At 43.4% G+C, this 25940-nt stretch overlaps 1 protein-coding gene across 2 annotated transcripts in view; it reads left to right on the top strand.

The window, feature by feature from the left end:
* Window positions 1-25940, top strand: part of GLG1 (golgi glycoprotein 1) — a 195431-nt gene that overhangs the window by 150543 nt on the left and 18948 nt on the right. For both annotated transcript variants that reach the window (XM_011976791.1, XM_011976790.1), the window contains 11 exons: window positions 4046-4167; window positions 6836-6937; window positions 9562-9715; window positions 12150-12287; window positions 15306-15392; window positions 16793-16855; window positions 17928-18041; window positions 19023-19111; window positions 20358-20475; window positions 21564-21656; window positions 23605-23742. In XM_011976791.1, the coding sequence (XP_011832181.1) occupies window positions 4046-4167; window positions 6836-6937; window positions 9562-9715; window positions 12150-12287; window positions 15306-15392; window positions 16793-16855; window positions 17928-18041; window positions 19023-19111; window positions 20358-20475; window positions 21564-21656; window positions 23605-23742 (1218 nt within the window). The remainder of the gene's footprint in view (window positions 1-4045; window positions 4168-6835; window positions 6938-9561; window positions 9716-12149; window positions 12288-15305; window positions 15393-16792; window positions 16856-17927; window positions 18042-19022; window positions 19112-20357; window positions 20476-21563; window positions 21657-23604; window positions 23743-25940) is intronic.

The raw sequence follows: 25940 nt of genomic DNA, 5'->3' as shown, positions 1-25940 counted from the left end.
GGTCTCGATCTCCTGACCTTGTGATCCGCCCGTCTCGGCCTCCCAAAGTGCTGGGATTACAGGCTTGAGCCACTGCGCCCAGCCAACAGTTTTATAGAATTTGGACGTGGAGTAAAATTATATCTTAGCTTTAGTTACTCACCTTGGCCCAGAGTAGACACCAGTGCACGTGTGCATGCATGTCTGTATGTGTGTGCACATGCATGCATGTCTATGCATCCCGTGGTGGAAAAATAGACAAATTTCTAACTTTTTAAAAATACCAACCTGGGCAGGAGGGAAGGCTTCTGGAATCTGCTGTTTGATTTTGCCACAGTGTTGTTGCTAAGGTGCAGTTGTTGCTGGTGACTGCCTTGGGAAACCTCTGTGCCAGTGTAGGTACTGGGACCCAAACCAAAAATGAATCTGAAGACAGCCTATATTTGCATTTCATCCTTAGAGCAGCATGGAAAGGTTGTTAGGAGAGGGTTAAGAATGAACCTACCTACTTTTTTTTTTTTTTTTTTTAAACAGAGTCTCAGTTTGTTGCCCAGCCTGGAGTGCAGTGGTACAATCTCTGCTCACTGCAACATCTGCCTCCGAGGTTCAAGTGATTCTCCTGCCTCAGCCTCCTGAGTAGCTGGGATTACAAGCGCCCACCACCATGCCCAGCTAATTTTTGTATTTTTAGTAGAGATGAGGTTTCACCATGTTGGCTAGGCTGGTCTCGAACTCTGGACCTCAGGTGATCTGCCCGCCTCAGCCTCCCAAAGTGCTGGGATTACAGGTGTAAGCCACCATGCCTGGCCTAAACCTGTCTTTTTACTGAGGCTACACTTGTAGTAAAGGATACAGAAAAAAGAAAATAGACTGGTTTGACTTTATTTCAAGGCACCTAATTCACACCCAGGGCTTTTTAAAATTTAGCTTGTTGAAAGAACTAGTGACTCAACTTGAAAGATACCTAAGTACCACCCACATCACCCTTTGGGCCCAGAAGAAAAGTACTTTCCAAATCTAGAGGGTTGCTTCAAGTAATGAAACATATGGTTTTGCCCATATTAAATGTAGCCAAGTGGGGCTGGGCGTGGTGGCTCACTCCTGTAATCCCATCACTGTGGGAGGCCGAGGCAGGCAGATCGCTTGAGGTCAGGAGTTCATGACCAGCCTGGCCAACATGGTGAAACCCTGTCTCTACGTAAAATACGAAATTAGCTGGGCGTGGTGGCAGGTACCTGTAGTCCCAGCTACTCGGGAGGCTGAAGCAGGAGAATCGCTTGAACCTGAGAGGCAGAGGTTGCAGTAAGCCAAGATCACACCACTGCACTCCAGCCTGGGTAACAGAGCAAGACTCCATCTCAAAAAATAAAAAAATTAAAACATTAAAATAAAATAAAAAATAAATTTAGCCAAGTGGGAAAGAAGCACTTTATTTTTATTTTTATGGACCCAGGGTTTTTAGATTTTGCCCACAAAAATTGAAGGCCTAAATGATTCAAAGGGAGAAAAATGTCCTTAGTCTTCTACTACAGTATCCATCCCCAGTCAAATTGACGAATGTTTTAGAATAATTCATTTTGGGGGAGTTTCTTTTATTTTTTGTTGTTGTTTTGTTTTTTAAGTGATGGGGTCTCACCATGTTGCCCATGCTGGTCTCAAACGACTGGGCTAAAGCAGTCTGCCTGCTTTGGCCTCCCAGACTACTGGGATTACAGGCATGAGCCACTGTGCCTGGCCCCTTTTTTCTTTCTTTTTCAAATTTTTCTTCCTAATACAGCAGACTTCAATACTTGTCTGTGGTTGACCATTAGTTTTCCCTGTTCTCTGCTTGGTGATTGATGTAGTGATTTCTCAACAGGTAGTAATCTGTAAAGCATAAGGATAGTTATCTTGTTGAGTACCTACTCTCCCAAATGTACCATAATCATGAACTGTGAAATTCTCTTCATTCATGGCTGAACAAGTGTGGGTCCAGGCTCTCCTAGGCCAAAGATAACTGCCAGTCTTATTCTCTAGTCATCTCTCTGAAGCATTTTCCCAGGTTTTCCTAAGCATGCCAGGGGCTGGAATAGTTGTATAATCATGTAGCAATTCCCATTTTCAGTGTTTATTTCCCACGCTACTATCACTAAATTCCAGAGTGGCAATGATCCCTGGAGCTGTTAGCCCACTAGGCTCTGGAGGGCATCCATTTTCGCCTGTAAATAGTTGCAGTCTAGTGCATGTATTGTTTCTTAAAGTTTGTCTGTCAGTTGTGGATATTTAACTGATACAGTTCTTTCAGAGACTTGCAGACTCCCATGTTGCTTCCAACTTTTTTCAGAAAAAGATGTAGATACTTTGGTCTTTGTCAACAAATGTCATAAGTAATGTTGGTAATCATTCGATAGTAATTTTCCTACCAGCTAACCACGGCATGTTGTAGCTTTCCCGAATTGCCACCAAGAATTTTTGGTATAAATAACTTCTATCCTAGAATATTGGAAATCTTTCATGTTTGTCTCATCTGGATTACCAGCTTCTTTCAGGATAATAGAAGTTTGTGTTTTTTTCCTTTATTTCCTTTTGATTATGGTTCTCTGATAAATTTGTGATCTAACCTATGATCCCACAGTTGTTCCAGTGAAGGCCCTGTGGGATCATAGGTTACATGTATAAGTGTCAGAGGACAAATCAGTGACACAGCAGGGTTCCAGTTTTTTAACTTGACAAAAGGGAATGCAAACCAGTAAGGATTATAGTTTTCAAATTTGCTTTCTATTATTAAAGATTTCTGCCCCAAGTCTGGGTGTGGTGGCTCACACCTGTAATCCCAGCACTTTGGGAGTTTGAGGCGGGCGGATCACTTGAGTTCAAGACCAGCCTGGCCAACGTGGCGAAACCTCGTCCCTGCTAAAAATACAAAAGTTAGCCGGGAGTGGTGGCACATGTCTGTAGTCCCAGCTACTTAGGAGGCTGAGGCGGGACAATCACTTGAACCCGGGAAGTGGAGGTTGCAGTGAGTGGAGATCATGCCACTGCACTCCAGCCTGGGTGACAGAGCGAGACTCTGTCTCAGGGGGAAAAAATAAAAAAAGATTTCTACCCCCAAAATACCATCTGCTACTTATCTGTAGTAATAATGATCTTTCATGGCTGTAAAATGCTTTGCAATTTACCTAGTATTCTCCCATATATTATTATTTCTTACAGCTTTCTGCAGTTAAAGAAACTAAAACTAAATCAGTTTGTCCATGTTCTCAAAGCTAATCTGTCAGCGCCAGAACTATTAATAGAACTCAGTTCTTTTGATTTTAATTGAGAGCTTTTTCATCAACACCTCAAGTGCCTTTAAGGCAGGAAAAAAATGTGAAGTACCTATTCTCCTGTCTTTCCTTTATTCCATGACAAGACGGAAAAGTAAACGATAAAGAATATAGTCACATTTCCAGCTGCATAATGACAAGTATTTTTCTATGTACTTAAAATGAGCAAGCTCTGGTTTACCTCTTGGTTATAGAAAAATAGTTGAGGAAAATGGGACATTATAAATACCATAATCTTGTTTTTTGTAGTTGATATTTCTGCAAGTTAAATGAAATTGCACATCTGCTTTTAATAAAGCACAGCACACTTGACTTAATACCATTGTCTTCGCAGCAAAATTCAAATTCTGGGTTCTTATGACCCAGTTAGGTCTCTGACTGAAAATGTTCTTTATTTACTCTTTTCCACTCAATTCTGGCTTCGCTGGGAGCACCAGGTTTAGTAATTTGATTAACAAATAGGCAGATAAAAGCAAAGAGGCAGCCTTCGTGTTCATGTTGTAAAGACCTCTAGGGATTATTAAGAACATAGATAAGCAGTCCCTACAATGACTCAAACAGAAAAATCTTCTGTCAAGGTGGAGAAACCAGTTGGAAAAGTATTTGGCAAGGGCTCTTGAGCTTGGCTAGTGACAACTGTAGACAACTTTATTGGAGTACATTGTGGCAAATAGGACTGAGCAACTGATTGTATGAAGACACTGCTCTTCCCTAGCACCTAAGTGACTTTCTTTCTTCCTTCTTAATTTGTTTTAATTCAGCTTCAAACACTGATTCAGGAGACTGACCCTGGTGCAGATTACCGCATTGATCGAGCTTTGAATGAAGCTTGTGAATCTGTAATCCAGACAGCCTGCAAACACATAAGATCCGGAGACCCAATGTAGGTTATCTTCTTCGTGGTATTTATCCATATTGTATTTTATTTGGCAGCACAGGGAACATTCCTTCAAATGACTTTTGGGTGGTTTGACATCTTAACTGAAATTTTGTTGAACAGGTTGAACATATACCAACTTTTATTAAAACTAGTATTGGAATTAAAACCTGGGATCTGCCTGATCCATGTAGAGACATCTAGACCCAGTATTGTGATGGTGTTTATCGACAGTGACTGAGCATATATGGACCTATATATTAGGTTACTGAATGTTTTATATCATGTAATAAAAATGAAAGAGAGAAACACTCAGGATAGCTGGTACATACTTTGGCACTCTGTACTTTTCATCCTAGTTGTATATTGACTCATTGTATACATTGACTACTTGGTAATCGTTAGAAAATACTTGAAACAGAAAATAGAAATAGAAAACAAAATGTGCTAGTTGGAGGCAGTAGTAATGGACAAAATGAATACTAGGGTTGCAGCCAAGATCTAGAAAAGCTAAATAAATGCTATATTAAAGTATTAATTCTCATTCTGTATTAAAGTATTAATTCTCATTTTGTTTTTTATGATATAAAAACAGCTCTTAAACCATGGCTGGATGCAGTAGCTCATGCCTGTAATTGTAGTGCTTTGGGAGGCCAAGGTGAGAGGATCACTTGAAGCCACGAGTTTGAAACCAGCCTGGGCAATATAGCTAGGCCACATAAAAGTTTTTAAAATCAGCTGGTGTGGTGGTGCATGCCCGTAGTCCCATCTGCTTGGGAGGTTAAGGTGGGAGGATTGCTTGAGCCCAGGAGTTCAAGGTTACAGTGAGTTATGATCATACCACTGCACTCCAGCCCAGATGACAGAGCAAAACCCTGTCTCAAAAAACCAAAGCAGGCCAGGCACGGTGGCTCACGCCTGTAATCCCAGCACCTTGGGAGGCTGAGGCTGGCGGATCACCTGAGGTCTGGAGTTCGAGACAAGCCTCTAACCAACATGGAGAAACCCTGTCTCTACTAAAAATACAATTTTTGTTTTGTTTTGTTTTGTTTTTTTTGAGACAGAATCTTGCTCTATAGCCCAGGCTGGAGTGCAGTGGTGCGATCTCACTCACTGCTACCTCCGCCTCCCAGACCCCGGTTCAAGCAGTTCTCCTGGCTCAGCCTCCCGAGTAGTTGGGATTGCAGGCACACGACACCAAGCCCAGCTAATTTTTGTGCTTTTAGTAGAGACGGGGTTTTACCATGTTGGTTAGGCTGGTCTTGAACTCCTGACCTCATGACCCACCTGCCTTGGCCTCCCAAAGTGCTGGGATTACAGGCATGAAGGAAAACCACCACACCTGGCCAAAAATACAAAATTAGTGGGACGTTGGTGGCGCATACCTGTAATCCCAGTTACTCAGGAGGCTGAGGCAGGTGGAGCCAAGATTGTGCCATTGCACTCCAGCCTGGGCGATAAGAGCAAAACTCCATCTCAGAAAAAAAAAAAAACCAGTTGCAAGTAAGAACAGCTTTCCCATTCTGCAAAAATCTTTATAGCCTGCAGTTGGCCATACCCAACAACAAAGTGAGTATAGTCCATGTTTATCTCATTCTGCTATGCAAGAACTCCTGCTGTCCATGCTGTGCTAGAGAATTAGAAAATCATGTTCTTCCTCAAAGCTTTCTATGTGGTTAAACACACTTAAAACTAATTACGAATATTTACCAATGTAAAAATAACCACATCAACCAAAGAGGGGCAGAGGAGAGGGAAGAAGGAAGAACTGCTACAGATGAAAATACATTTAAAATACTTATCATTTAACCTGTTCTGGATCCTGATTTGGACACACTTGTAAAAAAAATAATAATTGAAAATATTTGGGCTGGGCACCGTGGGTCACGCCTGTAATCCGAGCACTTTGGGAGGCCAAGGCAGGCGGATCACGAGGTCAGGAGATCGAGACCATCCTGGCTAACGGTGAAACCCCGTCTCTACTAAAAATACAAAAAAATTAGCCAGGCGTGGTGGCGGGCGCCTGTAGTCCCAGCTACTTGGGAGGCTGAGGCGGGAGAATGGCGTGAACCCTGGAGGCGGAGCTTGCAGTGAGCTGAGATTGCGCCACTGCACTCCAGCCTGGGTGACAGAGCGAGACTCTGTCTCAAGAAAAAAAAAAAATTGAAAACTAACAGAGTATTACATGATAGTAAAGCTTTTCAATTAATTTCTTGGTGGTGTGATAATGGTATTAAGTCCTTATATTTTAAAGAAACATGCTGAAATATTTACAAATGAAACGATGGGGTATCTGGGATTTTGCTTGAAAATATCAGCAAAGAGGCCTAGAGTTAAAACAGACTTGGCCATAGATTGATAAAGTTATGAGAAGGTGGCTGTTACATGATTCTCTACTTCTTTGTGTGTTGGAAAGTTTTCATAACCAGTTAAAAATACAGCAGCTACACATTGCTCTTGTACATGCAGAGACCTAAGTGCTGAGTGGCTTTAAAGTTGATCGAAGCCATAACCACTGTCAGGTTCAGTTAACTTGAGTGATTCTCAGAAAAATAAATCTGATTGCCCTAAGAAAATAACTAAAAGGCTTCTTCTACAGACCAGGGAAATATTATATTGACATAGAGCTCTGAACACTTCTCTCTTGTTACAATTTTACCCATTTTATGGCTAGGATCTTGTCCTGCCTGATGGAACATTTATACACAGAGAAGATGGTGGAAGATTGTGAACACCGTCTCTTAGAGCTGCAGTATTTCATCTCCCGGGATTGGAAGTGAGTATTTTGAAGCCAAAGTAAATGTATTGCCTCAGATAATCAATAGGAAACTCTTTTTTGTTCAGTTCTGGTACAGCTAACACACTCCAATTCCCTGAAAAACTATTCTTTATCACTTTCAGAACATTATCTAAAAGCAGAGTCGGCCCGCTACCAGCCTGTGCCACACATCCTTGTTCACCACTACTTTGGAAGTCAGGGTCAAAATGTTTCTGATACTACAAAGATGTGTCTAGTAAGAACTCTGGTACCTGTGGGGGTGGCAAAAGTGCCTTCAGATATGTCTCTAAGAAGATAATAGTGCAGTTGTATTTTTATTGATTTGCAGTGGATATGGGAATTTGCTTTTATTTATTTATTCAGAGTTATTGAATTAAGTCTGTCTTAAGAGGTTTTTGTCAGTAAGTGACAACTTGATTCTCTAATTTCCCTCTCATTCTGTTAACAAAAAGCGGCAGGGGTGGGAGGATGAACTGGGAGAAGGATCTGTATTACAGCCAGAATCACTGAGTTCATTGGCTGCCATTCCCCTGCTCTTTCTGTATCTTGCTTTCTCTCCCCACCTCCAAAGCAGCCAGTACTGGATCCGACTGCTTCTCTAGCCTTTCAAGTTCAGTGGCTTCTCCATTCGGTTGTTAAGCCACCATGGTGTGGTAGTTAACTATTTTTGGTGATTAATATATACTTTGGCCAAGCACGGTGGTTCACACCTATAATCCCAGCAGTTTGGGAGGCCTACGCAGGAGGATTGCTTGAGGCCAGGAGTTTAAGGCCAGCCTGGTCAACATAACAAGATCTGGTCTCTACAAAAACTAAAAAAAATTAGCCAGGTATGGCTGTGTGCACCTGTAGTCCTGGCTACTCGGGAGGCTGAAGCAGGAGATTTACTTGAGCCCAGGAGCTGTAGGTTACAGTGAGCTGTGATCATGCCACTGCATGCTAACAGTGAGACCCTATCTCAAAAAATGTGTGTGTGGTTTGCCCACATACTTTACTAGAAAGAGATTCCTTGAAGATTCAATGTATTCTTACTTCTGTTCCTTCAAATTAGCTCTGGAAAGGACTACAGAAAGCTTGGCTGTAATTTCCGTTTGCTTACTCAGGCCATCTAAACCTAAATAGTCTACTGAATGTGTTGCCTTAATCAAAATCACATTTTCTCCTCTTTAATTCCTTCCCCCATAATAAAAAAAAAGTGCTGCATAGTTACTCATTAAATATTAGGGTTTTTGTTTGTTTGTTTTGTTTTGTTTTGTTTTGAGATGGAGTCTCACTCTGTCACCAGACTGGAGTGCAGTGGGGATCTTCACTCACTGCAACCTCCCACTCCCTGGTTCAAGCAATTCTGCTGCCTCAGCCTCCTGAGTAGCTGGGATTACAGGTGTATGCCACCATGCTCAGCTAATGTTTGTATTTTTAGTAGAGATGGGGTTTCACCTTGTTGGCCAGGATGGTCTTGATCTCCTGACCTCGTGATCCGCCTGTCTTGGCCTCCCAAAGTGCTGGGATTACAGGCGTGAGCCACCGTGCCCAGCCCTAAATATTAGTTCTTAATAGTCGCTCATTAAATATTAGCTTTTTTCTCCCATTAACTAGTCCTCTACCAAAGTTGACAATATAATATGGACAGAATTAAGCATGCCCTGGTCTGATTTGGGGAAGCAGGCTCATTGTCTAATCTACTGTCTGCAGATTTAGAGTTAAATGTCAAGGCTCATAAATTGATAAGCACACTCAAGTAACCAAAAAGATTACTTCCTGTGCAAGGGGGCACCTTGCACAGGAAGAAGAGAGAAAACTGAATAGGAGACTATCTATCTTGCCATTTCCTGATCTTACTGAATCTAATATATTACATAGGATTGAACTTCATTCCTACTTAGAAAAAGGTGTTTAGTAAAAAGTATTAAGTAAATAGTTGTGAACTGCCTGGTATTGGCTACGACTCTAGTTTTCTGTTTTCAGCCAGGGCATGTGAGTGCTAAGTCTGTTGTTAAAATGTTAGATATCTAACAAAGCCAAGATATCTTTGAGGGATAATCTAAATGTTCTGTAGAAGGTTAACAAACTTGTATAGAAGGTTATCCTCCTGCCTAAGCCTCCCACAGTGCTGACTACTGTGTGTTCATTAAGAACAGAATTCATGGCCGGGTGCAGTGGCTTATGCCTGTAATTCCAGCACTTTGAGAGGCCAAGGCAGGCTGATTGCTTGAACTCAAGAGTTTGAGATCTGCCAGGGCAACATGGCAAGACTGTCTCTACCAAAAATATCAAAAAAGAGCCTGGTGTGTGCCTGTTGCCCCAGCTCTTGGGAGGCTGAGGTGGGAGGATTGCTTTCAAGCCCCGGGGGCAGAGGTTCCAGTGAGCCAAGATAGCGCCACTGCACTCCAGCCTGAGTGACAGATTGAGAGATCCTGTGTCCAAAAAAAAAAAAAAAATTCAGGAATATACTTTTACATATCTTCTGTCTCCACGCCCCTGGAAGTGATTATCAATGAGTATACAAGCAAGCACCTCGTAAAAACCCAGTATACAAGCAAGCACCTCGTAAAAACCCTTAGCCTGCGTTAGAAGGAAATGTCTATTAATTAGTGGTTGTCTTTTAACTCTTAACCTTATAGGCTGGACCCTGTCCTATACCGCAAGTGCCAGGGAGATGCTTCTCGTCTTTGCCACACCCACGGTTGGAATGAGACCAGTGAATTTATGCCTCAGGGAGCTGTGTTCTCTTGTTTATACAGACACGCCTACCGCACTGAGGAACAGGGAAGGAGGGTATGCAGTGAATATCGACTTCATTTCTTCTTATTGTCATTTGGTTTTTAAATTGTTTGCTATACATTCTTCAGATTTTAGTCATCTTAGGAAAACGTGTGAGGAGAGGATTGCTGCATTTCTAGAAACTTCTTCATTCCATGAGTACACTTAGAGTTGCCCTACCATTTTCTATCATCTGATTTTATGTTTTAAACAAAGTGGGTGGGGGAAGATTTCCAGATTTTTTTTTTAATTCCCAAAATCTGAATCACAAATGGACAATTAAATTCTGCTGTCCTAACTTTATTTAGGTTTAAGGATCCATTAGAAGCTTTTAGCCAGGCTACAAATGGCTTTTAGGCTTCTCCTCTTGGCAGCTGAACACATTCGCATTGTCTGCCCATGGACTGGTTGGAGCAGAAACCTCCATACCTCAGTCTCTTGGTATTTGTCTGCCCCAACTTCTGCCTTTTGTTGGGATGTTTGTGTGTGCTTGGCTCTCGGCAGCATCGGCTGCTTCCCGGGGTGCACTGACTTGCACTTGTTCTCCACGATGGCTTTCTCTACCTTCTGAGATGCTCCATAATCAGTCCTGCCTTTGTTCCAGAGAGTTGAGATGGTATCACTTCTCATCCATCCTTAGAAATACCCTTCTGAGCTTAATGCAAAAGCCTGGCATCCAGAATGAGGGGACTCAGAAGGAAATGGCATAGTTGCTGTACCCTAACCCAGTGTTTATACTGCTGTGTAAGAAAACGTGAGAATTTGTTGTTATTTTTTTTTCCATATAATGAGCCTCTCATTAATCATGGGGGCTCCCAAATCCTGGCATCTTTCTAGTCACTAATAGTGACTAGGGGGTAGGAGGTTTCTTCTCTTTTAAATAAGAAACAGTTGGAGTCTGGGGTGCTAGTTTTCTTTTCTTTTTTCTTTTTGATTGAAGTGAAATTCACATAACATAAAATTAATCTTTTTTTTTTTTTTTTTTGAGACAAAGTCTCACTCTGTCAGCCAAGCTGGAGTGCAATGGCGCGATCTTGGCTCACTGTAACCTCTTCCTCCCGGGTTTGAGCGAGTCTCCTGCCTCAGCCTCCTGTGTAGCTGGGATTACAGGTGCCTGCCATCACATCTGGCTAATTGTTTTTTTTGTTTTGTTTTGTTTTGTATTTTTAATAGAGATGGGGTTTCACCTTGTTGGCCAGGTTGGTCTTGAACTCCTGACCTCAGGTGATCCACTCACCTGGGCCTCCCAAAGGGCTTGGATTACAGGTGTGAGCCACCGCGCTCGGCCAAATTAACCTTTTTTTTTTTTTTTTTTTTTGAAATGGAGTTTTGCTCTTGTTGGACCAGGCTGGAGTACAGTGGCGCGATCTTGGCTCACCACAATCTCCACCTCCCGGGTTCAACATTTATGGTGTTTTGTGGTCATCATGTCTATCTAGTTTCAAAACACTCCGTGACTCCAAAAGGAAACCCTGTGTTCATTAAACCGTTACTTTCCATCCCTCCTGCCCCAGGTATGCTGACTTTTTATTCTTTTTTGCAAGAGGGACTAACCGTACCTGTCACTAACAGCTTTGTCATGGCCCTTGGAAAAATATTAGTTTTCACCTGCTTTACCCTCTGCTAATTCTGCATAGCTCATCTGGAAGAGTCTAGTCCTGTCTCATCATAACTGTTATATCTACATTTTCCTGCTTTTTCTGATTTAGGTCATTTTGAACTCATTTCTCCTGAATCAGGTATATATGCTGTCTTGAATTGGATCTGACCTTCTTCTTGGTGTTCATAGACTGACAAATTAGTTTTGCTAAACAAAACAGCAAACACAAAACTTTCCAACTAACCTAGTCTGAATGAAGCCAGTTCACTTGTATCAGGATACTCTCATAAAGGAATGTTGTTTTATATATTATATTAGAAACTGCTGAATATGTGTAATTGCATTCCTAAAGATAGGGGCTTTTTGAAGCCTCCTGCACATTTTATTTATTTTTTTAATTTATTTTTTTGAGACAGAGTTTCACTCTTGTTGCCCAGGCTGGAGTGTAATGGTGCAATCTCGGCTCACCACAACCTCCACCTCCTGGGTTCAAGCGATTCTTCTGCCTCAACCTCCCGAGTAGCTGGAATTACAGGCATGTGCCACTATGCCTGGCTGATTTCATATTTTTAGTAGAGACGGAGTGTCTCCATGTTAGTCAGGTTGGTCTCAAACTCCCGACCTCAGGTGATCCACCCGCCTCAGCCTCCCAAAGTGCTGGGATTACAGGTGTGAGCCACCGCACCTGGCCACAACATTTAATTTTTTTTCTGGAAGATATTTGAGGTATAAAATTTGGAAGATAAAATTCAGGGTTATTTGTTAGTTTTCTCATAACTGGTTTATCTCATATCTTTGTGTTTTTGTTTTGTTACCTTTCAAGTATTTAGCTCATTTTTTCTCTTGCAGCTCTCACGGGAGTGCCGAGCTGAAGTTCAAAGGATCCTACACCAGCGTGCCATGGACGTCAAGCTGGATCCTGCCCTCCAGGATAAGTGCCTGATTGATCTGGGAAAATGGTGCAGTGAGAAAACAGAGACTGGACAGGTAGATGACATCGCTTTCTGTTTATCTTACAATAATGATGATGTTAATGTTTAACGTTTTATGCAGAGTACAAACACCATAAAATCCATCTCTCTTACAGACATGATTTGTTGTATTATTCAATATTTTCTCTGGAAGACATTCTCAGGAAAATTTTCTCTCTGGTCTTTGTATCAGGAATAGTTGGCAGCGAGTTTGTCTTTGCATTATGGTTATTGTATTTTGTAATTGATTATTTTTCCTCTTCCTATTGCTTCTTAAAACTTCTAGAGCCAAAGGTATGGCCTGCCTGTTCCAGGTACATAAGATTTCATGGTAGGCATTTTTGTAGTAAGCTTACTGTTGGCTCCATTTCACATCCTCTTAACGTATTTTTTTGTTGTTGTTTCTCATCTTTATTCATTTTACTCACTTTTAATTCATTTTCTCCATTAAGTCCTTTTGAGATAAGCAGGGTGTAAATCTGTGCATATGTGAGTACTGGTCTGCATGAATAGTGGGCATGCCCTAGAACAGTCCCACAAAACATTTAGAAATGGAATTTTTTCTCACCTGTTTGACAAATTGAAGCTCAGAGAAGTTGTGTATATATTTCCTTACCTAAAATTCAGTTCATTATATAGCCTCTCCATCTAGGAAGCAGAGGGAAGGAGCAGCTCCCAAGAATTCCCTGCATGCTGTGACTGGCTCCTTAGGACTGTGTCCCAGTTTAAGGGAAAGAAGGAAAGATGCTTGACTGCAGGTTATATGGGAAGCTAGCTGTCTTCCATCTGAATGCAGGATACTCAGCAGTAGGAATAGCTGCGTGTTTAAAGCCACGTAAATACTCAAGGAGTGAACTCAGGTTTCCGGGTTCCATTTGTACCGCTACAAAACCCCCTCTGGAAGTACAGTATGAAAAAGTCACACATGCAGGAATTGGACATTTTAAAGGAGAAACGTGGTTGCCTACTCAGGTCTGTTGAGCATAGGACTATCATGTTCGGCAGTCTGTTTCCTGAGCCTGCTACAATTCTGTTGGGTATATTGTTAGAAAATGCTTATAGTTGCCCAATGAACCTAGGGATATGGTGATTTGGAATCCCAGCAAATAGTTTCCTTTAGAACCCCCAGTAAAGTAAACTTTAGAAAGCTGCACTACATTGCAGCCCATCATGGAGAAGCTAAACTTAAGAATTCTTTTTTTTGGCCGGGCGCGGTGGCTCAAGCCTGTAATCCCAGCACTTTGGGAGGCCGAGACGGGCGGATCACAAGGTCAGGAGATCGAGACCATCCTGGCTAGCACGGTGAAACCCCGTCTCTACTAAAAAATACAAAAAAAAAAAAAACTAGCCAGGCGAGGTGGCAGCGCCTGTAGTCCCAGCTACTCGGGAGGCTGAGGCAGGAGAATGGCGTGAACCCGGGAGGCGGAGCTTGCAGTGAGCTGAGATCCGGCCACTGCACTCCAGCCTGGGCGACAGAGCAAGACTCCGTCTCAAAAAAAAAAAAAAAAAAGGAATTCCTTTTTTTTTAGACAGAGTTCTCGGCTCACTGCAACCTCTGCCTCCCAGGTTCAAGCAATTCTCAGGCCCCAGACTCCTGAGTAGCTGGGATTACAGGCACCTGCCACCACACCCACCTGATTTTTTGTATTTTAGTAGAGACAGGGTTTCACCATGTTGCCCAGGCTGGTCTCGAACTCCTGAGCTCAGGCAATCCACCCGTCTTGGCCTCCCAAAGTGCTAGGATTACAGGTGTGAGCCACTGCGACCAGCCAGGATTCTATTAATAGGATCTTTCTTTTAGCCATTTATTTTACTCCCAAAAGTTTGGTGTATTTTCCTTTAGCTTTTCTTTTTCTTCTTCTTCCATTCTGGCTGTTGTGTAATTCCTTCAACTCTTCTTTTCCCCTTACATTCTAATTCTGAAACAGAGAGATTCTTGCATAATAGTAAGTTAAACCTGATCCTTTAAACAGCGCGCTTTTCTGAGAAATAGCTGTTGATACGCTTTGTGAAAGTGAGCTGATATTATACTTGAAACCTCTAAACCTGTAAACCTCTAGAAGGCATAGTAATAGACTAATGCTACGGACAGCTCCAGTTTGGTTTCCAAAGCCCAGACAAGATAGCTTTTAGCTACCCAAACCCTAGTGTGTTCACTTGTTTTTCTTCAGAGGACCCTTTTGACGTATACTGGAGTTAGAATCCCAGATCTGACTTGCAGGAGCTATCAGTTCTATCCCGTGTTCCAGACCCCTGGTCCCCAATTACTTTGCCAATAAAGAGTCTTAAAATAATCTGTGCTCTTCACTGTGAATTTGTCTGATGATCATTATTAAAGTGCATATTTAAAATGCGAGGTGACAAATTATCAAAGCACAGATTAAAAATGGAATCAAGGCCTGATAAGGTTTTTAGACTTTGGGGACAATTGAAGATTGATTCTCCTTGCACTTGTAGATTTGGCCTTCTGAGGGATGTGCATGGCTTTTTTTTTTGTTTGTTTGTTTGTTTGAGACGGAGTTTCAGTCTTGCTGCCCAGGCTAGAGTGCAGTGGCACGATCTTGGCTTACTGCAGCCTCCACCTCTTGGGTTCAAGCGATTCTCCTGCCTTAGTCTCCTGAGTAGCTGGGATTACAGGCGCTTGCCACCACACCCGGCTAATTTTTGTATTTTTAGTAGGGAAGGGGTTTCGCCGTGTTGGCCAGGCTTGTCTCGAACTCCTGACCCCAAGTGATCCACCCACTTCAGCCTCCCAAAGTGCTGGGATCACAGGCGTGAGCCACTGTCCCCAGCCTTTGCATGGCTCTTGTACCCAGTTGGCCCTCATAACCAACCTGCTACATCAAGTAATTACCTTTTCAACAATCTTAGTCTGGGGAATTAAGCAAAACTTTTGTGTCCTGTTCAGTGAGATAGTTTTAAAAAGAAGAGAAAGGAGGACCACTGAAAAGGGAAGTGTCATGACACTGATATCCCCTTCCCTTTTTCGTGTATGTGACTGATAAATGCCAGTGGCTTGCCTTTATATTTGCAGGAGCTGGAGTGCCTCCAGGACCATCTGGATGACTTGGTGGTGGAGTGTAGAGATATAGTTGGCAACCTCACTGAGTTAGAATCAGAGGTAAGTGGTGTGCAGCTTACTCATTAGAGGAGGGTGGCTGCCAGCATCCTGGCCTTTTTCGTTTGGTTCTTCTGTTTCTAGACTCCTGAGAGTGCAGATTCTCTGTCAATCAAAAGAAACCTGATCAGATTCTCCATATTAGCTTTATAAAGAAGTATATTGTGTTGTTTTGTGAGCCCGTTCCCTCGTTTCTCTAGAACAACACTCTATATAGCCCTTTGGTTTTCTTCATAAATTAGATTTATCATAGTCATTACACTTGCCTCTGTTTCCCCCTTAAGATAGCAGCTGTGTGGTGGTGGCTCACGCCTGTAATCCCAACACTTTGGGAGGCCGAGGCGGGCGGATCACAAGGTCAAGAGATTGAGATCATCCTGGCCAACATGGTGAAACCCCGTCTCTACTAAAAATATAAAATTTAGCTGGGCATGGTGGCACACACCTGTAGTGCCAGGTACTTGGGAGGCTGAGGCAGGAGAATCACTTGAACCCGGGAGGGGGAGCTTGCAGTGAGCCAAGATTGTGTCATTGCACTCCCGCCTGGGCCACAGAGCCAGACTCTGTCTCTACAAAAAAATAAAATAAATAAAAGGGGGATTAGAAACCCTCATAAAGCACTGGGATGTTATTTAGAAATACAGAGGAGGGCAGCTAAAAATGTTAAAAGTTATTTTGTGGGGCCAGAAATCAGAGAAGTGGGGAACTATCATTTTGTCTTAAACCTTTTAGTACTCTATTTGAATTGTCAAAATTGGCATTACGTAAAATTACATTTCTCAACCAGTTCTTTTTTGCTTTCTAGTTTTCAGAAGTTCATTGCCTTCTCTCATTTTGTCATCTCCTCTCACATTCTTATTGTCATCATGGACTTGTAAGAGCAGTCTGAGTGTATAGCTCTTTAAAGGAAGGTGTTTTTTCAGGAGCTAGTGTTGCACGCATTTCTCTGTTTAAAGGCATTATTAGTATATGTTCCCCAGAAACAGTGGTTTGGCATCTGCTTTGAGGGCAGTGCTGTGGCTTATGAGCTTATAAACTGAAGATGGATATCAGTTACCCCGTTTTCATTTTGAACTGCTTAGCATTTTGGGAAAATCTCCAAAGGCTTTGCATACTCTAATGTTCTTGCCACATGGGTTTTTACCTTACTTTTCTTAATTCTGCCTTCTCGTTTGTTCAGGCCGAAAGGGAATATGCCTCTAAAAATTTGCCTTTCAAAGTATAACAGAGGAGCAGTTCTATATTTATTCTGGGGCTATCTACTTCAAATACTAGAATCGTTTCCAAAAGTATATATTAGATTATTTGCCCGTCAGATATTACTGATTCAGAAAGAGAAACTGCTCCTCCTCCACCTCAGCTGTTTCTAAAGCAGAAGCATTAATATATTTAATCTTCTACAGGATATTCAAATAGAAGCCTTGCTGATGAGAGCCTGTGAGCCCATAATTCAGAACTTTTGCCACGTAAGTGATGTCTGGAGGGGCAAGGTTAAAAACAGAAACAAATTCACAGGGACTCTGCCCTGAGTATCTCGGACTCATCTCTGTCTTCAGCATGTATTACTCTTGAGTGTTAGCCAGCTTTGACAAGTTAAAATTTAAAATGTAAACAGGCCGGGTATGGTGGCCAATACCTGTAATCCCAGCACTTTGAAGCCAAGGAGGGCGGATCACTTGAGCCCAGGATTTCAAGACCGGCCTGGGCAACTTGGCAAAACTCTGTCTCTACTAAAAATAGAAAAAATTAGCTGGGCGTGGTGGTACACACCTGTACTTCCAGTTACCCAGGGAGCAGAGGTGGGAGGATCACTTGAGCTCAGGAGGTCGAGGCTACAGTGAGCCGTGATTGTGCCACTGCACTCCAGTCTGGGCAACAGAGTGAGACCCTGTCTGAAAGAAAAAAGAAAAAGTAAACAAGATCAGGAGAGAGGTGCCACCATCCTGGAACCTGTGTTTGATTAACTTTTGTGGGTAAAAGCAGGTTTGCGGCTAGCAGCAGTTACTGAGTTGCCCTTTTTAAGAAGAGATGGAACAGGGAAGCCCCCATTAGTGTGGCAGGGTTGATTCCAGTACATCAGCCTAGGAATTGTTAGCATCAGCCCAGGAATTGTTAGCAGTAATAGTGGCTCCTCCTTCCAACTGTCTCCTAGTATCTCAATATTGAGTGAATTCTGATTATTTCATACTCATTTGCTGAACTACTTAAATTGTAGGAGTGAAACATACCCAGGAACCTTTAGGATCTGACAGTTGGGAGGCTATGTTAGATATTATCCCAAAAGCCAGCTGCTTTTGGGAAAGTGAAAAAAAAAGCATATATTCTTGTCTCATTTGGAACACAGTGCTGTGTCAGTTTTATGCCACTGAATGTGTACCATTGTGATTCCTCACACTTATTTTGATTACGATTTATGGTGTGTCTTTTTTTTGTGAGGGCTCCTAGAATCAACCCTGCTTGCGTTTATTTCAGACTGGGCTACAAGTTTTGTTCATTAATTGTTACCAATGAAGTGTAAATGCATGCTGTCTTCCCCAGGATGTGGCAGATAACCAGATAGACTCTGGGGACCTAATGGAGTGTCTGATCCAGAACAAACACCAGAAGGACATGAATGAGAAGTGTGCCATCGGAGTCACCCACTTCCAGCTGGTCAGTGACACCTGGCTGCCGATTTCCCATCATAGCTGCCTGGATGGTGACTGAATCCCTTCCTTTTTTGGAACATCAGAGCACCTCTGATGTTCTGTTAAAAAATTTTTCCCAGCCAGGCACGGTGGCTCATGCCTGTAATCCCAGCACTTTGGGAGGCTGAGGTGGATGGATCACTTGAGGCCAGGAGTTCGAGACCAATCTGTGCAACATGGTGAAACTCCATCTCTACTGAAAATACAAAATTAGCCAGGCATGGTGGCACGCACCTGTAATCCCAGCTGTTTGAAAGGCTGAGGCAGGAGAATTGCTTGAACCTGGGAGGCGGAGGTTGTAGTGAGCTGAGATCACTGCAGTCCAACCTGGGCAACAGAGCAAGCTTCCATCTCAACAGCAACAACAAAAAAATCATTTTTTCCAGCCAGGCATGGTTGGCTTACGCCTGTAATTTCAGCACTTTGGGAGGCTGAGGCAGGCTGATCACCTGAGGTCAGGAACTCAAGACCAGCCTGGCCAAGGTGGTGAAACCCCGTCTCTACAAAAAATACAAAATTAGCCAGGCATGATGGTGGGTGCCTGTAATCCCAGCTACTCAGAAGGCTGAGGCAGGAGAATCGCTTGAACCCGGGAAGCAGAGGTTGCAGTGAGCTGAGATCACATGACTGCACTCCAGCCTGGATGACAAGAGAGAGGCTCTGTTTCAAAAAAAAAAAAAATGTTTTTTTTCTTCAAATATATGTCCTATTTTTATTTAGGATAGATGGAAGGAAGGAAGGAGGGAGGGAGGGAGGGAGGGAAGAAGGGAGGGAGGGAGGGAGGCCTGTTGTCGGGGGAGTACTGGAGAGATGAGCAGGTCGTGATGTCTCAGGTGTGGAGCAAGCCATGCAGGGTCTTGTGAGAGCTGTATGAAAAAGTGCCCCCTACCACTACTGACCACAAGTTGCCACCAAACTTCTGACTTTCTTTCTCTTTACCTTTCAGGTGCAGATGAAGGATTTTCGGTTTTCTTACAAGTTTAAAATGGCCTGCAAGGAGGACGTGTTGAAGCTTTGCCCAAACATAAAAAAGAAGTATGTAGCTTGTAGTTGTTTCATTCCACCTTCCCGAAGTCCCTCTTAGCTCCAGGATGAGTATGCGAGATGTCAGGCAGCCCTGCTGCTGCCTGGTGGGGTTAGCCCTGGAGGCCTCCTGCATCTCTCCTTTGATAGCATGACAAACACTCGGACTGTCTGCACAGAGCATCTGGCGATGGTAGTTCTCACCTGGAGGTCCCATTGGCTAAAGGAGCATTTTTAATTTTTCCGGTTAAGCCATCTAACTGATGAAGTAGGGCTGAATTGTGTACTTAGAGAAGCAGGGTGCAGTGTGAGTGAAAGAGGTGAACTGACTTCTTCCCTGCATCGTCCCGTTATGTCATCTCGTCTAAGATGGAGCAGTTTTTGTATTGGGTTAGATATTTAGTGAAGAAACAGAATCTTTATTCATTTAAGAATTAAGTCTTGGGCCGGGTGCGGTGGCTCAAGCCTGTAATCCCAGCACTTTGGGAGGCCGAGACAGGCGGATCACGAGGTCAGGAGATCGAGACCGTCCTGGCTAACACGGTGAAACCCCGTCTCTACTAAAAAAATACAAAAAAACTAGCCGGGCGAGGTGGCAGGCGCCTGTAGTCCCGGCTACTCGGGAGGCTGAGGCAGGAGAATGGTGTGAACCCAGGTGGCGGAGCTTGCAGTGAGCCGAGATCCCGCCACTGCACTCCAGCCTGGGCGACAGAGCAAGACTCCGTCTCAAAAAAAAAAAAAGAAAGAAAGAATTAAGTGTTAATGAGGAAACTGATAAGCTTTTTCAGCGTGGTTGCCCAAATTCTTCCATGTTGCTCTTTGAAAGGGACATTTCTAGAACACTTGCCCTCATATAAACCAAATTCCCAGTTTTCTCAGGTTTCTCTACCTTTCAGGAGTGAGTTTCACAGTAGATCAAAGGTACAGTCCTAGAGTTAACAGCAGCCTTCCTCTGTGGTCACATGTTTTTAACACACATATTGAACTGTCCTTGCACACATGTGCCCTGTCTGGCTTCCCCTTCCGTCAGGAATGTAGTCAGTCTTCACGCTGCTGCCTGCCTTTCATGACACCCACAGTCAAATTGCAGCTTTTAGCACCCTCGGAAAAAAAAACAGTGAGACTTACAGGAAAGACATTCCCCAGAAGGGCATCTTGAATTTTTAATGGTATGACCACCACCCCCCGCAGCCTGGCTGTCAGGCCATCTGCCCTCGTGAGGCTCCAGCCAGCCTCAAGCTTCTCCTTTCACCTGCAGGGTGGACGTGGTGATCTGCCTGAGCACGACCGTGCGCAACGACACTCTGCAGGAAGCCAAGGAGCACAGGGTGTCCCTGAAGTGCCGCAGGCAGCTCCGCGTGGAGGAGCTGGAGATGGTAATGCCTCCCAGCCTCTGCTCCCAGAAACCACAGTGGGTCAGGGCTTGGAAAGCTGGGGAGAGGCTAGGGCAAAGGGGAGGCATTTTATCCACTACTGTGATGGTTAAGACTTGAATTCCTGTGCAAAAGTTTTACCATACGACCATTAGCTTCCTGTGTCATTCTTTTGATTTTGAATGATAAAACCTTTCTTCCCACATATAACTGGAAGTCCAGCTGTAAGACAGGCTCTAACTAAGCATGTGATCCAATAACTGGATCAGTAATGTCCTCAGGGGCTGGGCGCGGTGGCTCATGCAGGTAATCCAAGCACTTTGGGAGGCCAAGGCAGGTGGATCACTTGAGGTCAGCAGTTCAGAATCAGCCTGGCCAACGTGATGAAACCCTGCCTGTACTAAAAGAGACAGGACAGCAAGGTGGCTCATGCCTGTAATCCCAGCACTTTGGGAGGCCAGTGTCATCGGATCACTTGAGGTCAGAAGTTCAAGCAAGACCAGCCTGGCCAACATGGCGAAACCCCATCTCTACTAAAAATACAAAACTCAGCCAGCTATGGTGGCACATACCTGTAATCCCAGCTACTCAGAAGACTGAGGCAGGAGAATCTCTTAAACCCGGGAGATGGAAGTTGCAGTGAGCCGAGATGGTGCCACTGTACTCCAGCCTGGGTGACAGAGCGAGATTCTGTCTCAGAAAAAACCAGAGAGACTTATTTCAAGCTGAAAGATTTGGTTCCCTAACTTTGAGCCTAGCTCTTTCATTAAAGTAATAATAAAAGTAGAACTCTACATTTATTGATGGTTTTGACTTTCCAAAGTGATTTTCACATCTCAGCAGTCCTGTGAAGGACTAGATCAGGTGTTTCAGGGTAGACTTGGCATTCCATTTTGCAAAGAAGGTCCAAGGCCATGTAGCTAGTTGGTGACAGAATTGAAAGTAAAGCCTGATTCTCTTGCTGCAAGGCTGCTTTGCTGTGTAGAAGCCAGAGTCACTAGACAAGATGCAATCAACAAATAAGTCTATAGAACATTTGACATCTCCAGCCTAAATCAGACTCACCTTTCCATGCTGGGTCCCTCATGTAGACGGAGGACATCCGCCTGGAGCCAGACCTATATGAAGCCTGCAAGAGTGACATCAAAAACTACTGTTCCACTGTGCAATATGGCAACGCTCAGGTAACTTTTTGCTTTTCTTTTTTAATTGTGAAAGTAATGTGAAGGTAACATTTAATCTTTTCTCAAAAGCTGGTGCCCATAAGAAGGTAACATTTTAGTCATTATTTTTTGCTGGTGAGACAGGACCCATCTCATCCCTTCCAACCTAATCATCCCTTCTTAAGCTACATCAGGCTGCGTTTCCCTGAGTTCTTCACCTGCACTTCTCACTAATTCATTTTCTTCCCTCTTTCAGGTTACCTCATTCTTCCCTACCTTGTCTGCCTGGTAAACTCCTAATGATCCTTCAGATGCCTCCTCCTCTGTAGCATTCTCAGTGCTCTGCACCTCCAAAATTAACTGTTTCTTCACTGTGTTCCCATTGCACAGAAGTTCTTAACTAGACGTCACATCAGAATCACCTAGGATACTTTTTTTTTTTAATACACAGAAACAGGACCCTATCCAGAATTGCCAGGAGTGAAGTACAAACAAGTGATTTTTTAAAAAATGTTCTTCTTATTACTCAGTTACCTCTTCTAGTTAAGGGCATTGCCATAGGGCTTCATCCTTTGAGATAATTACTTCATCGTCCTCTTGTATCATACTATTGCTGGTGCAAAGTCTGATGTCAGTCTGAGTCTCATTGCTTTGTGGTTAATCTATTTCTGATAGGTTTTAGAGTCTTCTCTTTATCTGTAATGGTCTGTAATTTCAGTGTGATGTAATTAGGTATGCTTTTTGTTTTGTGTGTGTTTCCGGTTGGCTCTTTCAGTCTCACAATCTGTGTCTTCCTTCAGTTCTGGGACATTTTCAATCATTGCTCTTTCACATATTGCTTTCCCTTTCTTTCCTTCTGGAACTCCTGTTAGACAATTGGAGCATCTGAGTCCATCTTCCATGTCTCTTTAACTTTTTCTTTGGTACTTTTCATTTCTTTGTAGTACATTTTAGGTAATTCCTCAGTTCTCTTTCCCAGCATATAATTTATTCTTCAGCTCTGTCCATTCTACTCTAGAGAGGCCACCAGTCAAGTTTTGTTTTTCATTTCCTAGCTTTCTCATTGCTTCTTTTCATAACTACCTGTTCTTGATTCTTATTTACTCTTGTCTTCTGTGTTGTTCTGAGGATTTTTAATATATTTTAAAATTCTGTTTTGATTGCTCTATTACCCCTTGCCCTCAGTTTTTGACTCCTTGGTTCATTTTATTTATCATCTTTCTTATGATATTAGTGTTCCTCAACTAGTTAGTGATTATTGGCCATACCTTGAGGATTTCCCAGAAGTCTTATGGCTTCCTACTATAGCCCCAGCTGCTGCACCTTCCCATCTGCTTTCCTTCTTTTCATGATATCTAAGGGTTTAGGGAAGGGAAGATTTCAGGATATACTTAATTCACTGTCTTAAAATTCATCTCATGACACTTTATGCTTTTGTATTTTGAGTGATAGCTCATCTTTTTTTAATCATAGTTACTTGTTTACATAAGTTTGCCATGTGTAACTGTGATTTTATCAGGCTGAGAATTGGGTCTGATTCATATCTAGCATCCAGTAGTCTTTCTCGGTGGTAAGTAGTGGATTGAATTGAACCTCCTGGTTTGTGCCCACTGTCTAATTGGAGCTGTTGGCTCCGGGAAAATGCAGAGAGCCTATTGTGTGCTCCAGAGGGAATCTGGACAAGGAGCAGCTCTGGAAGGCAGAAGAAACCAGAAATGCTGGCTGTGTTTCTTTTCCATTAGACTCCAGCACAGCCTGCCAGTCATCCTGAGTTTTTATCTAGTTGGATTTGCTGTCAGCTGTAAGGTTGTAAATCCTTATCTTTGGTGAGGAAATCCTGATTCCTATTGCCTGGGAATGAGAAATGGATAGAGAAATGGGAGGCACACTGGAACCGAATACTTAATTAGAACACATGGATGAGCAGTCCCTGACATCTCTTAACTTGACTGTAACTCTTTTGCCATAGATTATTGAATGTCTGAAAGAAAACAAGAAGCAGCTAAGCACCCGCTGCCACCAGAAAGTATTTAAGCTGCAGGAGACAGAGATGATGGACCCAGAGCTAGACTACACCCTCATGAGGGTCTGCAAGCAGATGATAAAGGTGAGGGGCTGACACCAAAAGCCGGGCACGGGTAAACAGCAAAACAACAAAGCACAAGGAATGGCAGCAACTTCCTCAGGCTCAGCTTTCTCAAATCGTGGTCCCTAGACGAGCAGCAGCAGCACCCCCTGGGAGCCTGTGGGTTCCTGGGCCCCCCTCCAGATCTGCTGAATCAGAAACTCTCGGATTAGAGCACGAAGCCCGTCTTAACAGCCTCCCCAGGGGATTCTGATGCAGGCTCAAGTTTGGAAACCACAGAGCTGGGATAACTGACCTCACTTTGACCTGAAGCACAAGTAAATGGATGTGCAATAAATAAATGATTGGTTTTGAGGACAGTTAATGGTAGCTATACTGAGAAAGTCACCATCTAGTGTCCTGATCATCCATCTGCCACTTTCTTTTTTTTTTTTTTTTTTGAGACGGAGTCTGGCTCTGTTGCCCAGGCTGGAGTGCAGTGGCCGAATCTCAGCTCACTGCAAGCTCCGCCTCCCGGGTTTACGCCATTCTCCTGCCTCAGCCTCCTGAGTAGCTGGGACTACAGGCGCCCGCCACCTCGCCCGGCTAGTTTTTTGTATTTTTTTAGTAGAGACGGGGTTTCACCGTGTTAGCCAGGATGGTGTCAATCTCCTGACCTTGTGATCCGCCCGTCTCGGCCTCCCAAAGTGCTGGGATTACAGGCTTGAGCCACCGCACCCGGCCCCATCTGCCACTTTCAGAAGATTTTTCTGTTCTACGGGTTGTTTTGCTTCATTCTCTCCTCCAGCAGATGTTCCCTGCAGCAGGGCTGACCTAAGTACCTGGATGTCCATTCCTTGATCTCGCCACACGTACACTAAACTCAAGGTTGGCCGGGCACGGTGGTTCACACCTGTAATCCCAGCACTTTCAGAGGCCGAGGCAGGAGGATCACCTGAGGTCAGGAGTTCGAGACCAGCCTGGCCAACATGGTGAAACCCCATCTCTACTAAAAATACAAAAATTAGCCGGGTGTGGTGGCTCATGCCTGTAGTCCCAGCTACTCAGGAGGCTGAGGCAGGAGAATCACTCGAACCCAGGAGGCGGAGGCTATAGTGAGCCAGATCACACCTGCACTCCAGCCTGAGCGACAGAGCAAGACTCTGTCTCAAAAAAGAAAAAAAATATTTTTTTAAAAAGCTTAAACTAAAGGTTCTAGCTCCTTTATTTCAGCTTTCCTTTAAAATAAAATGCTGCTTTTTACACTATCAAATAAATTCCAGAGAGAATTTTGAAAGTTACAGTGTCAGTCTTTTTAATTGGCCTGATGAAATTGAGTCATATGTAGAAATGGAAACGTCAGGCTCTGATCTGAAAGAGCTTTGGAAAATTTTCTAAAAGTCAGTGAGCAATCCATGTCTCCATAACAAGATGTCAGCAGATTATAATCACACACTTAGAGAACTAGAAACAGAACTAGAAAGAGAGGCTCGATGCTCAAGTGTCTCAACCAGAGTGTATCAGACACTGTGACACTTGAAGACATGTGGATTAGCAGAACAGAGATGGAGTTTATTACTAGTACAAAACTGATCCCTGACTTAAAGGACAACAGTAAGTGTACACTACAGGACCCTAGCCCTTTACTGCTTGGTAGGATCACAACCCTTTAGTTAAGATGAACGAAATGGGTCCTTACCCCACATCCTTGTTCACATTGGTTAGTAGAGAATTCCTAGGTTTTCCCACTGGAGTTGGGTAGATAGGGCTTGAGGGCTGCACAGCCACCTGCTACAGTGTTATATTCATGCTTAAACAATAAGTAAGTTCCTGAGATGCCATCTAACTTTACATCACCCACTAGATAGGAAACCAATCCTGTGTAAGAACCAGTGAGGCAATAGAAAGAAATGTGAGAAATAGTAGAGAATAAGGAAGAAAGGGGAAGTTGGGGTGGGGTGCATATTCAGGCCTAGCTGCTCCTCTTGTACCACATGATGCCTTCAGGCTGCTGCTTTTGTCAGCTCTTGGATAGATGTTAAGGGTGATCACAAGCTGGTCCAAGTGCAGTGCTATTTACAACTAATTGATCACAGCTACTTACAGATTTATTTGTTCTTCTACACTCCCATTGCTTCACTTGACTTAGCCTTAAAAAAAAAAAAAAAAAGTGGCCAGGTGCGGTGGCTCACTCCTGTAATCCCAGCACTTTGGGAGGCTGAGGCGGGTGGATCACCTGA

The sequence above is a fragment of the Mandrillus leucophaeus genome, unplaced genomic scaffold (genome assembly GCF_000951045.1).
Source record: "Mandrillus leucophaeus isolate KB7577 unplaced genomic scaffold, Mleu.le_1.0 Scaffold17, whole genome shotgun sequence".
Classification (NCBI taxonomy): Eukaryota; Metazoa; Chordata; class Mammalia; order Primates; family Cercopithecidae; genus Mandrillus; species Mandrillus leucophaeus.
The sequence above is the reverse complement of the archived record's forward strand: the minus strand, read 5'-3'. Positions and strand labels throughout refer to the sequence as shown.